Below are 13,969 nucleotides of genomic sequence, written 5' to 3' on the forward strand. Positions count from 1 at the left end.
AGTCATAGGTGCATCTCTTATGAGGTAAAACAAAAACTCCTTTGTGATGTTTTTCATGGGCCCTCTGAGACTTGATGAAGATACGATGATGGGCTATTAAAAAATATCAATGCAGATGCTGAGCCTTATAGGCAACCTTTGGGCAGAGTGCAGGGAATCTTATGAAAGAAGTGGGAAACAGTAAGAGCTGGAGAGGACAGGAACTCCACAAGGAGAGCAACAGAACCAAAACATCTGAGCACAGGGGTCTTTCCTGAGACTGATACTCCAGCCAAAGACTATGCATGGAGATAACCTAAGACCCCTGCACAGATGTAGCCCATGGCAGCTCAGTATCCAAGTGGGTTCCATAGTAATAGGAACAGGGACTGTCTCTGACATGAACTGATTGGCCTGCTCTTTAATTACCTCCCCGAGGGAGAAGCAACATTACCAGGCCACAGAAGAAGACAATGCAGCCAGCCACTCCTGATGAGGCCTAACTGACTAGGATCAGAAGGAAGGCTACCCAGAGGCTATTTAAGCTGTGGGCTGGCTTTCCCCGGGGTCCGAGGATTGTTCAATGTTCCTGAATAAACTGCATTGAAAAAAAAAAAAGAAGGAAGGAAAAGGAGACCTCCCCTATCAGTGGACTTGGGGAGGGGCATGCACACAGAGGGTGGAGGAAGGGAGGGATTGGGACGGGAGGAGGGAGGGAACCACAGGGGGGATACAAAGTAAATAAAGTGTACTTAATAAAGAATTAAAAAAATCATGATTGGCTCTCTGTTCTACTCAGGTAACAGTTAAATATTTTCTATATAAGCATTGAAGTGACTGTAAAGACAATTTGCTCCTTTCCAAGCAAGAAGACATTGCTTTCTTAAGTAATTGAGGAATATAGGAACATATCCCCAAGAAGAGGGCTTCCTTACAATAGGTGAGGCCAGTAAAATTAAAAAGGAGGAAACTGTGAAAGATAATTCTGGAAAGATACAGAATCCTCATAATCTAGGAAGATTTTCCAGAAGGTAAAGCAAGCCATTTCCGGCTTGTAAGAATAGACTAAGAATCCAAAATTGTTAGTCTTTTAAACACAGAAATAACAAAATTAGTTGTTCATCAATATGCATGAAATAAAAGTTCTTGTCAGAAATTTTATAAATCACACCCCCCAAATTTAGCCAGCTTTGACCTAAACAAATAAAATTATTTTGTGAACACTCTACAACTTTCTGTATCCACATATATCCTTTATGGTACAACTTCCCTCTCTCAGTGCCAAAAAGAACACATCCTTTAACATACACATATATAGCTTCCTGTAACTTATAAAAATACATGCTAGGGAGATGGTCAGTGGAAAAAAATGCTTACTGCCTAAGCATGAGGACCAGAATTTGGATCGCCAGCATCAATATAAAAGCTAAGCAGGTTTGTTGGCCTGCCTATAATCCCAGTGCTTGGGAGGTGGTGACAGGGGAGTCCTGGGGCAAGCTGGCCAGCTAGAGTAGCTGCATCTGTGAGCTCTAAGTTCAGCAAGAGACCCTACTTCAGTAAATAAGAAGGAGAGAGACTGAGGGAGACACTCAACATGAACCCCTGGCCTTCACATGCAACTGCATGTATGTGCACCCACGTGCATGTGTCTACACATAAACACATGAATACACCATACATGTATATGTACATGCACAAACAAGAAGTATATACATATACTATATATATATATCCATCATTCTGTGCTAATGCTTCAACATTTCCTTAGAAATAATTAAATTAGGCATCAGCTAGAGTTTTCAGTTACCTTATGGTCTTGCAAATTATCTTAAGCTGATAGAATATAAAACAATTACACTTGAATTAAAGTTTGCAATAATAATGGTTCAACTTGGTTAAACAAATGTGCCTTTTGCATCCTCTTAAGCCTTTAGTAGAAGTAATGTTAGCTGATTCATTCTATTAACTTATCAAAGGTTTGGGAAGAACATATCTAAGTAAACTAAAGATGCTCCTGTATATTATACCTAACACTGATAAATAAGATATAACTGATTTTAATAAGTTAGTAAATTATTAAATTGGCCTTAATTATTAAAAATTTACATAAATTATATGATCTTGAATTCTTAAAGTACTTGCATTTTTTAAAAATATACAGTCCCACCATGTAGTCATGGCTAGCTTTGCTGGGTAGCCCAGGCTGACCTTGAAGTCAAAAAGATCTCCCTGCTTCTGCCTACCAAGCGCTGGGATTAAAGCCATGCAACCACCACACTTGGCACTTGGATAGGTTTTTGGATATTACTTTAAAGTACTTTGGAAGCCCTGAAAGTTCAGTTTCCTTATTTTGTGGGAATTTTAGCAATCTTATCTAATGTGTATTTATTTATATAAGTCAATGAGAATAACCCCCCCCTCATCTCAGAGCTTGCTTGCATACTTGTTGTTTTAATGCTGGGAATCAGACCCAGATCTTTGTATATGCTAGTTATTGTTCTACCTCTGAGCTTTATCCCTGACCCTTGGTTTTATGAGACAGGGTTTTGCTGAATAACCCATGCTGGCCTGCAACTTAGGATTCTGTGTCTGCCTACTGAGTGTTGGGATTACACATGTATGCCACCTATTTATGACATTTGGGATTTCTAATTTGGTAATCCCATCTAGAAGTAGGAAAAGATTGCACACTCCCACAGAAAACATAGAACTTTCAGAATTGTTGATACGGCCATCGTTCATGACCATCTTCTCTTTCCTCTTTTTCACCTAGCACTTAGTGTTAGATGATCATTAGGATAACACATTGACTTTTATTATGCACTAAGACAGTAGATTTATAAAATGTGATCTTTCAGAACTAGCATGTAGTATGCATATGCAAGAACACTCAACGCTACACATTTAATTCTCACAGAGAATTCATGGTTGAATTCGTCCTTTCTTTCCTTGGTCTCTTCCCTGTTGTGTATCTATTGGCAAGCTATTCTTTAGCTAGATCAATTGCTGTGCTCCCCTCAGTGATGTACAGGCAGTGTCCAGTGATGTTTTTACCAATTTCCTGCTCACCATTGTACCTGTCTCATCAATTTAGCCTGTGAAGCAGTTCAGCATACGAAGTCTCATTGGAAAGAGATTTCATGAAGTTTTTGCATTATGTAGGCACTAGAAAGTAGCAATGATGCCATTTGAAATGGCCATGTCTAAGAATTTTGTTTCAAATAAAAATCTCATGGCAAACAGATATGGGGGGAGGGACTGACTGTTTGAAATATCTGTGGAAGCAAAAGAAACTGTGGTACTTGGAATGATACTTTAAGTCCTAAGTTCTAATATACTCTTATATATCTAATCAGCAAGGCTCAATAAAAGAACAAGTAATGTTGATGTGAGGATAAAGTGATGCAATACGAAAATGTTACAGGACTCAGTGAAATCGGTGACAGTGGTTTTTGTGAAGCAAAATACCTTTAGCAAAGGCTTTTTTAACTCCTTATTGCAAAATTACATTCATAGAGAAGCAGCCACATTAATGTGCCCAAAAGGTTATATATTTGTCTATTCTGCACTCAGTTTTTATAAGTAACAAGTGTCAATGCATACTAAAATAAAAAAATAACCAATTTGTGGGTTGTGTCAGAGTCAGTATACAGAATCCAATGTCCATCTTCTGTAAAACTGTATTTAAGGCTCCACCTAGGTCTTTTCTTCCTTAGAGAGGAATAAGTGGGACTACAAGGTTTTATGTTTGTTTGTTTGTTTGTTTGTTTGTTTAAAAAGATCCCCTAATTGCCTGAGAAAGGTTGTCTTATTCAATATAGTTAATAATAATATAATGCTTCGAAACCTCTGGAATTGTAAGAAAATGTTACCAATAATTCTATACATTTACTTTATCAAAATACATTCTCTCATCATTCTGGGCCATTTACTATATAATCCTCATAGGTGAATTTTTGCTTCTCTTAAAAGAAGGGAGACTTTATGGGACTAGATCTCAAAGGTTAGATGCTTGGCTGTAAAGATTCCCTTGGACTGCTTTTCAGTTGTTGGCTGTAGCAACTTGTTTTCTTGCAGAGATGAAGCATCTGGTTTTTGTTATCTCAATGATGCTGTCCTGGGAATATTACGATTGCAACGGAAATTTGACCGTATTCTCTATGTGGATTTGGATCTGCACCATGGAGATGGTAAGTACTTCAGTTTCAAAGATGCTTTTCTATGAGGACAGCAGGTTTTGATCAGTAAAGGTACTTCTAGGCAACTAATAAAAGGAGAAATGCCTAATGCAATTGAAATTTTCCTAATTGTCATTTCTGAAGAAGGTGGTACGTAGATTCCTCTGACTAATGCAGTTCCTTTCTGCTGCCTAAGCCAGGCAGGCTCCTGTCATTTCCTCTCCTGTCTCCCGAAGCTAAACTTTATAGTAGAGAATGGGAAGAATGGGGAAATCTTGCTTAGTGTTTACTCCACTGTCCAGAAATCACTTTGGAGCCCTGTGAACGGGTTCTAGGGAAACTGGGGTTAGAGGTGATGGTCTTCTCTTTTCTTGTCGTTGTTTCTTTCAAGTTAGAAGGACTGACATTTTGCAGTTTTCACCAATAGGCTACCAATTCAGGGAGTGATCACTTTCTTTGTGGAACCAACATATATAATCTTGGGATAGGAGTGTATTGCTAGAAACAAAGAATTAAAGAGAACAGAAAAGGGTTAAAAACAAACATCATACCACACTGAGAACCTTGCTCACTGAATTTCTCACTACTTGCCAGGGTGGTACACAGCCTTGATTTAAAACATTCAAAGCCTCTTCATTGCCCATAACAAGTGGCAACATGTCACAAGGCTTTATTTTCATATGACCAGTGAGCTAAGAATGGGCTTTCATTTTTATTTTCATTTTTGGTTTTTCTACAGAGGGATTTTTCTATGTAGCCTTGGCTGGCTGTCCTAGAACTTGCTCTGTAGACTCACTCTCAAACTCACAGAGATCCGCCTGCCTCTGCCTCCCAAATGCTGGGATTAAAGGCTTGTGCCACCACCATCCAGTGCGTTTTTTTTTTTAACAAGATTGTACAGTACATATACGTATGTGTATGTGTATGTGTATAAGTAAATGTGTTCAGAGTCCATATGTAGTTTCGCGTCAAGGATGTTGACTCTGTAGCCACACGTACTTTGATGACCTGTAGCCTAGAGAAATGGTTCTCATACATGACTGTGCATCTGGGTGACCTGGGGGAGTTTGCTTTAAGCGCAGATTGCTATGCCACAGGTATCAGCTACGCAGAGGAAGTAGGCCAGACATACAGTCTACACTGTAAAAGCATCTCAGTTATGTCACAGACCACCCCATGAGACTGTGTTGTTTATGGAAAGGTAGACCTTTTACCTTTCAAGGCCTCAGACAGGCCTGTCCTCATCTTTTCTAACAATCTCTTGCCACTTTTCTCTTCAATAAGCACGTCTCAGTCTTCCGGACATATCTCTCTAATCTCACCTCCTTGACGTTGCTTCCCTTTTCCTTACTTGAGCTGCCTCCAGCCTCACAGCAGCCCGAGATTCAGCCTATTCGTTCAAGTCCCAGCAGCCATGGATTATGCTAATCACTCCAGCCCAAGAGGACTCTCGTGTTGCTGAGGCCCTGTATAGTTCCTATCACTAATCACTGTTTCATGCTGTATTGTTTTGTACTATTCATCTTTGTCAGTACTGTTCATACAGTAGCAGCTCACTCCAATATTTTATCATGAATGAACAAACGCTGATGGAATTCCGAGTATTAGTACCAGAGTTCAAAAATAGAACCAACTCTGCCGAATCATGGAAAAATGAAATAAGACTGTCACCTGAAACCATTCTCCCCATTTGCAGTGCTATTTCTACACCATTTAGGGTTTCCTGTTTCAGCCAACTTTTACGGTGTGTTTCATTTCACTTTATTTCCCCTCTTCATCACCTCCCATCCAGCGACCTCTGCCCTACCCCCACACTCATCCACATTTGCTTTATTTTAAATCTCCCATGATTCTACCACTAGCATCCTGTGGTGGCTTCACTGGCCACTCCTACCCACTCTCACCTTTCCTTACCTAACCTCACTCCTCTCTCATACCAACTCCACATCCCCTGCCCCTCTGACTATGCCCCTTTTAAAGTAGGATTTTTTTAAAACCATGCCTGATAGCATTTCCTTTGCGACAAACAGCCATTGAACACATGAAATGTTGCTCAATACCCTAATAGTAAGAGAAATTCAGCTTCTGCCTAAGATATAAAAGAAATACTAACTGCCAGTATTAGTCATCACAAGAGAAAACAGGAATTTGCATACAGGATTGGTGGAAATGTAAATTGCTACTTTTCTGGATGGATAAATCATTAACATTTTCATAAAGTGCCCTTGTTTAGAACTTACTTCTCTCTCCATTGAAATGGTATTTTCATTTATTTTATTTTGTTTAGTTCATGCTTTCTCCCTGGAGTCTTTAACTGGTTTTAACCACATCCCTAGGGCAAAACACAGGGCTTGGGAAATTCAAACATACCTGTTATATACAAATAGAGTTCATATTTTTTTAAGGTCTCTGTTGGCCTCTAATAAAGACTTAAATACATTTAAGTCAACACAGTGACAATATCTTTGTTTGAAATATAAAGGAGTGCAGTGCCTGGATTTGCTAACAGCCCTTCCATTTCCGAGTGTCTGAGTATGACTGTGAGATCCTGGGAGGAAAGGGGAAGCACTGAGCAGCATGGCCAACGCATAAGTGATGGCTTTTGAGGGTTACTTTAAATTTGAGCTTTTATCTCCCAGGCATCTAGTCATTTTCTGGCTGTTTAAGAGCAAAGAAGACATCTGTCCACAAAAACTTCCCTCAATCTTCCTCCAGGCTTTAAAATGGTTTTAAAGCTGCTATTAACAACTGAAGGTGTCCCCTACTCTGGGCACACACCGAACCAGTTTGAAGTTGGGGAACAGCAAGTTCCTTTAAAGTTTTATTACTAACCTGAGTTTCAAGAATTTAATTGTATTTCTGTCACTTCCTTTAAGAGGTTCCAAAATACAAACGTTTGTTTTAGTAAATAAATAAACAGAATGCAACATCTTACTATGAGGAAGCTGTTGAAGAACAGGCGTGACTATTTTTCAGCAGAAAGATGTAATGTAAGTTGCTTACTGCTTGTGAGACTTCAGGTTACTACTTTTATAACCAAATCTGTATTATAGAAAGGCACCTCATCATTAAGTTTTAACTAAATAAAGCCTAATCACTGATTTGTTGGTTATATTTTAAAGAATTAACCATATTATAGTTCTTTGAAAAGAGACTCAAGAATCTAACAAGAAACGCTCAAGCAAAACAGACCATGAACCTTTCCTGGCTTGGTGCCACTTTTCTCTACTCAGGCCTGTGGAGAGAGCCTTGGTTCTGGGCTCTTGCCCTTTCCTACCTTTTATAATAGAACCCGGGCATCCTATTGCTTGGAAAAGGGAAGCTCAGTAATTGCTGCAATCAGAAACCAAGTTTGTGTTCTTTCATTTCTCTGTTCATTATCTATTACAGCTGCCTTTCTCACTTTCTTCCCATAGCTACTTGTTAGATTTTTCAGGTGTTGAAAACAGGAGTTGCATATCTGACATGATCCTTTTGATGTTTCTCTCTGGTAGGTGTACAAGATGCCTTCAGTTTTACACCCAAAGTTATGACTGTGTCCCTGCACAAATTCTCTCCAGGATTTTTTCCAGGCAAGTCAACAGCATGCTCCCCATCCAATACATGTCTAGATACTAGAAATCTTTTACATGTTTTTAAACTTTTTAAAAAATTTTTATTAATTGCACTTTATTCACTTTGTATCCCCCCTGTAGCTCCCTCCTCCCCTCCCAATCCCTCCTTTCTTCTCCTTTCTCCACGCATGTCCGTCCCCAGTCCACTAATAAAGGAGGTCTTCCTTTCCTTCCTTCTGATCCTAGTCAATTGGGTCTCATCAGGAGTGGCTGCATTGTCTTCCTCTGTGGCCTGGTAAGGCTGCTCCCCCCACCCCAGGGGGAGGTGATCAAAGAGCAGGCCAATCAGGTTCATGTCAGACACAGTTCCTATTCCCATTACTAGGGAACCTACTTGGACACTGAACTGCCATGGGCTACCTCTGTGCAGGGGTTCTAGGTTATCTCCATGAGCGGTCCTTGGTTGGAATATCAGTCTCAGAAAAGACCCCTGTGCCCAGATTTTTTGGTTCTGTTGCTGTCCTTGTGGAGCTCCTATCCTCTCCAGGTCTTAACTATTTCCCACTTTTTTCACAATATTCCCTGCACTCTGCCCAAAGGTTGGCCATAAGTCTCAGCATCTGCTTTGATACCCTGCAGGGCAGAGCCTTTCAGAGGCCCTCTGTGGCAGGCTCCTGACTTGTTCCCTGTTTTCTTTTACATGTTTTTATATCTTATTTTTATATATTTCTATGCTGGTAACACTTTATTTGTGCTATGCTACGCAAAATTTTAACACATATCACTTCCAATGACAATGACAAAGGCAATGACAAAGAATTCTATTTTTTAATTCCAGGTGACTTTTATGGCCTGTTGACAGACAGACCACTTACAATTTTATCACATACTACATGTAGTTCTGATAACTGCAAGCGACATGTAATATTAGCCCTTGTTATTTTATTTCATCCAGTAAGATGTAAATTAGTATTTTTCAATTTCCTTATTGTTTTCCCCAACATCATTTGTAATTATTATTTCTCTAGATTATTTTTCATAGTTTCATCTCCTTATGAAAAACCAAGAATACAAAATTGTTTTCCTGAGTGGCCATTTTGCTGTTCTGAATTGCTCTTGGACAGTCCTTTGTGTTTTCTAGTGCTCATGTTCTTAAAGACTGTTTCTGTCTGTTACAGGAACAGGTGACATGTCTGATGTTGGCCTGGGGAAAGGACGATACTACAGTGTCAATGTGCCCATTCAGGATGGCATACAGGATGAGAAGTACTATCACATCTGTGAAAGGTATGGCAGTAACACTGAACTGGTCACAGGGAGATATATGATCTATGAAGGGTGCCGTGTTTCTCAATCTCACAATTCTTGCTTTCAAGGAACTATTTGAAAAAGAAAACCACTGTATGCTCACAGACCCCCCCCCTTTTTTGAGGCATGGTCTCTCTATATAGCCCTGGCTGTCCTGGAACCCTGTATGTAGACCAGGCTGACCTCAAACTAACAGAGATCTGCCTGCCTCTTGTCTTTCAACTGCTGGAATTAAAGGTGTGTGTACCATATGCCCAGCTCACTTAGCTTTTAAATACTACTTACTATGCTTATTTTATCTAGTAGTTGTACGCTCTTGGAGAGCACTAAACAGCTGGACCAGAGACAATAGTTTAGGTTTGACCTAACCTGTTCTACAGTGTGATAAAGACCATCCCAGGGAAAAAAAAGCTTTTTAAAATTTCTTTTATTACAGTTTATTCACTTTGTATCCCAGCTGTGACCCCCTCCCTCATCTCCTCCCAATCCTGCCCTCCCTCCCTCTTCTCCTCCCCTACAGAATAAAAGCTTTAAAGCTGTCCTGAAGAATCCCTTCACTGGTACTTTCTTGCATATGTTTCGCTTCAGCAGTCCACCTGGGTATGTTTCTGATTTTTTCTCATGGAGACCTGTGCTTTCCTTTATTCACATGAATATTAGAGTTGATGTTAATTATTTATCATTCATTATTGTGTTTTACTTATACACAGTTAAATGTGTAGTCAGAATGCCTAGAAAGAGTAGGAGAGGGGGATTTGGAGAGGAGGGAGTATGTTTCCTGTGCTGGAGATAGAATCCAGGGCTCTGTATACACTAAACTACATTCCTCCCCAGCCCAAATTTCATTTTAGCCCAGAGTTAAGAATCAAATTACCTACATACACATACACAGGCAGACAGTTTAGTTTGTAGACTATTGGGGTTGAGAGTCGTACAGAATGGAGGGATGTTAAACTCATATTCGTAAAAATTAAGATTGATCAGGTACAGTTTTACTGCTGACAGTGGCAGTGGACTAGGTAAATCTAACGAGAAGTCCATGAGTCAAGCTCACTGAAGGTAAGCAGTGCGGATGGAAACATTTTTAATCCCTACCCCCACCCAGCTCACATTTCTCCCAATTGCTGGTGGAAAAAAGGGACTTCCCAGAGGAGCTTGTCTGCACTGGCCACCATCACTGGCAGTTGTGTAAACAAAGTAGAACTATATGAAAAATAAAACTTCAAAGGGTGCCTCTTAGCTCGAGAGACTTGGTGAGGTAAGTCACCTTGCAGCCACTCAGCATCACTAGCCAGCCTCCTCATGGTCTTCATCGTGTCCCTAGGATAACTCTACATTGTTAGTCTAGAAAAAAAAAAATTGAGCCTGCCACTGATGGTTTAATTGCCCTTCTTTGTTACCCTTAGGCTTTGTTCTGTCCTTGAGATGTGCAGATCAGAACTGCTTATGTAACATTACCAATGAAGATGTCCTGTGGTTCTCTGTAAAAGGAAAATTATTTTGTCTTTTAATCTCCTTCCTGACAGTGCCCAACATTTTGTTGGCCTTTTTTTTTTTTTTTCTCTCCATAGCAGGACACTAAGTTGTTCTCTTCAGGGCACTGTCTTCAGGTTTTCTTAGAGCTCCTTGCTGGGTCTTAAGTGAAAGATCATCATTTACCGGCCTGCAAGTATAGTTTGGAATATCTGGCTCTCTCTAAGTGGATCACCTTACACATGCCCCTATTGAATCACCTGCCAATCATAAAGCCTCCTGAGATTTTCCCTTATCCTCCATCAGCTTGGCATTTCTCTGCCTAGGAAAAAAACATGAATATTACGTACAGACTTGAGGATCTCCTGAAAGAAGGCTACTATTTATCCTTCAGTCATAAAAAAATGTCTCTCCCCCCCATATTTTATTTTTATTTTATGTACACCAGTTCCTTATAAATTATTTTTTAGAAAGTTAATGTCATGGCAATTCATGTTTAAAATAGCCTTGCTATTAAACATAATTAGAAGCATTTTAAAAGTAAATATAGCCCCAAGATTACATATGATTTTTCTTCACACAATCTATTCTACCACAGACATCCTGATAGACTGATAGCAGACTAGCATTCATTGAAGAATCTTCTCGCTTGCTGACTAAAGAACCAGATACTCATGAGTTTCTACATCTGGGGATTGCAGAGCAGGCAGTAATCACCCAGAATAACAAGGCTCCAGGTTTTCATGAGAACCACAGTGATTGTTTCCCTTACTTTTTCTTCAGAAGTCAAGTCTGTTGAGGTGCCTCTCACCACATGGATGTCAGAAGTCTTCCTATGCCAAATGCCTGCCCCTCCATTGTTGACTTAAACCTGACATTCCTGTAACAGGAAAGAGACTTTTTTTTTCTATTTTTTTAAAGCCTCTCCATGAGGTTTTGGTGCAATCTCTCCCCCCCTCCCCCCCAATCCTACAAGAAGTAGGCATTTCCTTTGATGGACGTCAGACTTGGCAAAGGTTGGAGTTTCAGCTTCTTGGCTGTCGGGTGGTCAGACAGTAGAGCACAAGGGGGAAAGCAGTACAGAGAAGACAAAACAATCTCTGACATCTAAATAGCTTTGCTAAGTTTTAGCAGTCCTAGTAAACATGCCTCTCGGCCCTGGTAATTACCCTCTGAGTGCTTCTACCTAACATGGTTTGAAACTAGAGTCCCTTACACTTAGCCATTGTTAAGCTGACCCATCTGCCTACCTCACAAGAAACTTGACAAAGGAATGGCAGACCTTTGGGAAACCTGTCTGCTGTGTCCTTTCCACCTGTTTTGTTCTGTAAGCCCACTGGTTCTCTGGCTCAGCCCTCACTACAGAGATGGAAAGCAGCTTATTACTGGGTCACGTGGGTGATGCTCAGATTCTGGGTTGTCTCTCACTCAGTTGCTAGTTTGTTCCTGGGCTGATTTTCTCTGTGAGATTCACTGAAACTGTTTGCATTCTTTCTGCACTCTCTTTTCTTCTCCCTTTTTCTCATTTCCCTCTGTTTCTTTCTTCTCTTTCTTTTTAAGAAAAATTGCCCTTTCCTATAACACTTTGCCATCTTTGTCTCCCCCCCCTTATTTAGAAATTTTTCTTATAATAGACTCGATATGGAAATAGCACATGAATATTTTCTAATAATAGCAAAAAAAACTTTAGTTTTTTTGGAAATGACAGTTTCATATTTGCTATCCCTTGGTCATTTGACATTAAAGGCACAGGTCCTTGATTTACACAAGCTTCCTGTAAGTTTTATGGGTACCAGTAGAGTTGGCATTGTAAGTAAAGCCCTTTATCAACCAACATAAAGGAATAGTAGTAGCATTACTCATATCAGCATGTCTCTTCCTCAAATGGAAGCTTGTGGCTCCAGTATAGAGATTTTATATAAGCCAAAATAATAATTCCACTAAAATCACCGGCAACCTGGGACACAATCCCATCCCATACTCACAAAGTTTGGAGAAAAAAAATATTAAGCACTGTCATCTAAAAATGCAAATAAAGCTGGAGGTATGGCTTCATGGTAGAGCACTTGCCAAACATACATGAAACGCTGCTCTCTCTCTCTCTCTCTCTCTCCATACACACACACACACACACACACACACAAGGAGGTACTGCTCTGCCTGTATTTAACCTGCTTGATCTCTAACTATATGTGAATATGATGCAAAATTCTCTTAAAAACAATTTGCCAGTTGCCTAAACTGCTATGTATGTTGATGACTTTGGGAGCAGTCACAGTCAAGAACTGTACAAGAGAAGGACAAAAACAAGTACTTCTTTTGACAAAGTAGGTTTTGATAACTAGTAATGGCAGGGTGAGCCAACTGCTTGCCTACTGTGAACGGCCATAACATATGCATAAATAAATTCAGAGTTGTGCTAGTTTTTCTTAGTTTGTATCCTGTCATTTTGCACCCCTAAGAACCAGCAATCATTCCTCATGACAATATCTGCTTGTCTAATAGAAAAACTATAATATACTTATAATATGTGTACTTATAATATGTGTGGGTGCATGTACTGAAGTCCACAGTAAAACGTTTCAAAAAATAAGTTACAATTTTAGGACTGCAGATAAAGGTCAATTGGCAGCGCTTGCCTGCCTGTGTACATGAAGCCTTGGATTTTGTCTTCAGCACTGCATAAGGCAGGTGTGGTGGCACATTACATATAGGTGTCATCCTAGCACTTGTATGGACAGTAGGATAGGAATTCAAGTTTTCCTTCGCTACACAGAGAGTCTGAGGCCATCCTGAACTACATGAGACCCTGTCTCAAAGGAAAAAAAATGTTTTATTAAGAATATTCAACTGCTCAGCTTTGAGATAAACACGGATACTGCATAAATACATCATCAAAAGAAGACACTGTTGAGCAGATTTTCCATTAAGGCGACTTAAACTGCAGTTCTCATTCAGTAATGGCCTGTGCCCATGTATGAATATTTTGCTAAAGAGAAATGTCAACCTATTCTGAGAAATATTCTTATTCCAGTGAAGTATGGTTTTTATGTTATTCATTAAATAAATATCTACCCATAATTGGTCCTATGTCCTGTGGCTTTTATTATGTAACTCAAAAACCCTGGTCTCAATCAAAGACCACTGATCTAAAGAAAAATCCAATCACTCAGAGACTTGAATGAATTTTTAAACTCGTAATCTTTTTTAAAGATTTATTTTTATTTCTAATTGCGTGTATACATGTATATGGGTATGTGCACATGATTGCAGATGCCTGTGGAGGCCAGAAGATGTTGAATCCTCTGGAGCTGGAGTTACGGGTTGTTGGGATGTTGTCTGACATGGGTGCTAGGAACTGAACTCTGGTCCTCTGCAAGAACCATCTTTCCAGCTGCTCTACCTCAGCTTAATGTTTTTACCTCTTTCCATTTATACTTTTCTATTTTAATTTAAACTTTTTTGCAGTGTTGGGAA

The 13,969-nt window shown here is 39.7% G+C and overlaps 1 protein-coding gene across 3 annotated transcripts in view; it reads left to right on the forward strand.

Moving 5' to 3' along the window:
* Hdac8 (histone deacetylase 8) overlaps positions 1 to 13,969 on the forward strand; it is a 208,230-nt gene that overhangs the window by 62,004 nt on the left and 132,257 nt on the right. For all 3 annotated transcript variants that reach the window (XM_060375393.1, XM_021662855.2, XM_060375392.1), the window contains exons 5-7: positions 4,057 to 4,169; positions 7,652 to 7,729; positions 8,890 to 8,998. In XM_060375393.1, the coding sequence (XP_060231376.1) occupies positions 4,057 to 4,169; positions 7,652 to 7,729; positions 8,890 to 8,998 (300 nt within the window). The remainder of the gene's footprint in view (positions 1 to 4,056; positions 4,170 to 7,651; positions 7,730 to 8,889; positions 8,999 to 13,969) is intronic.

Source organism: Meriones unguiculatus, chromosome X (genome assembly GCF_030254825.1).
Source record: "Meriones unguiculatus strain TT.TT164.6M chromosome X, Bangor_MerUng_6.1, whole genome shotgun sequence".
Lineage (NCBI taxonomy): Eukaryota > Metazoa > Chordata > Mammalia > Rodentia > Muridae > Meriones > Meriones unguiculatus.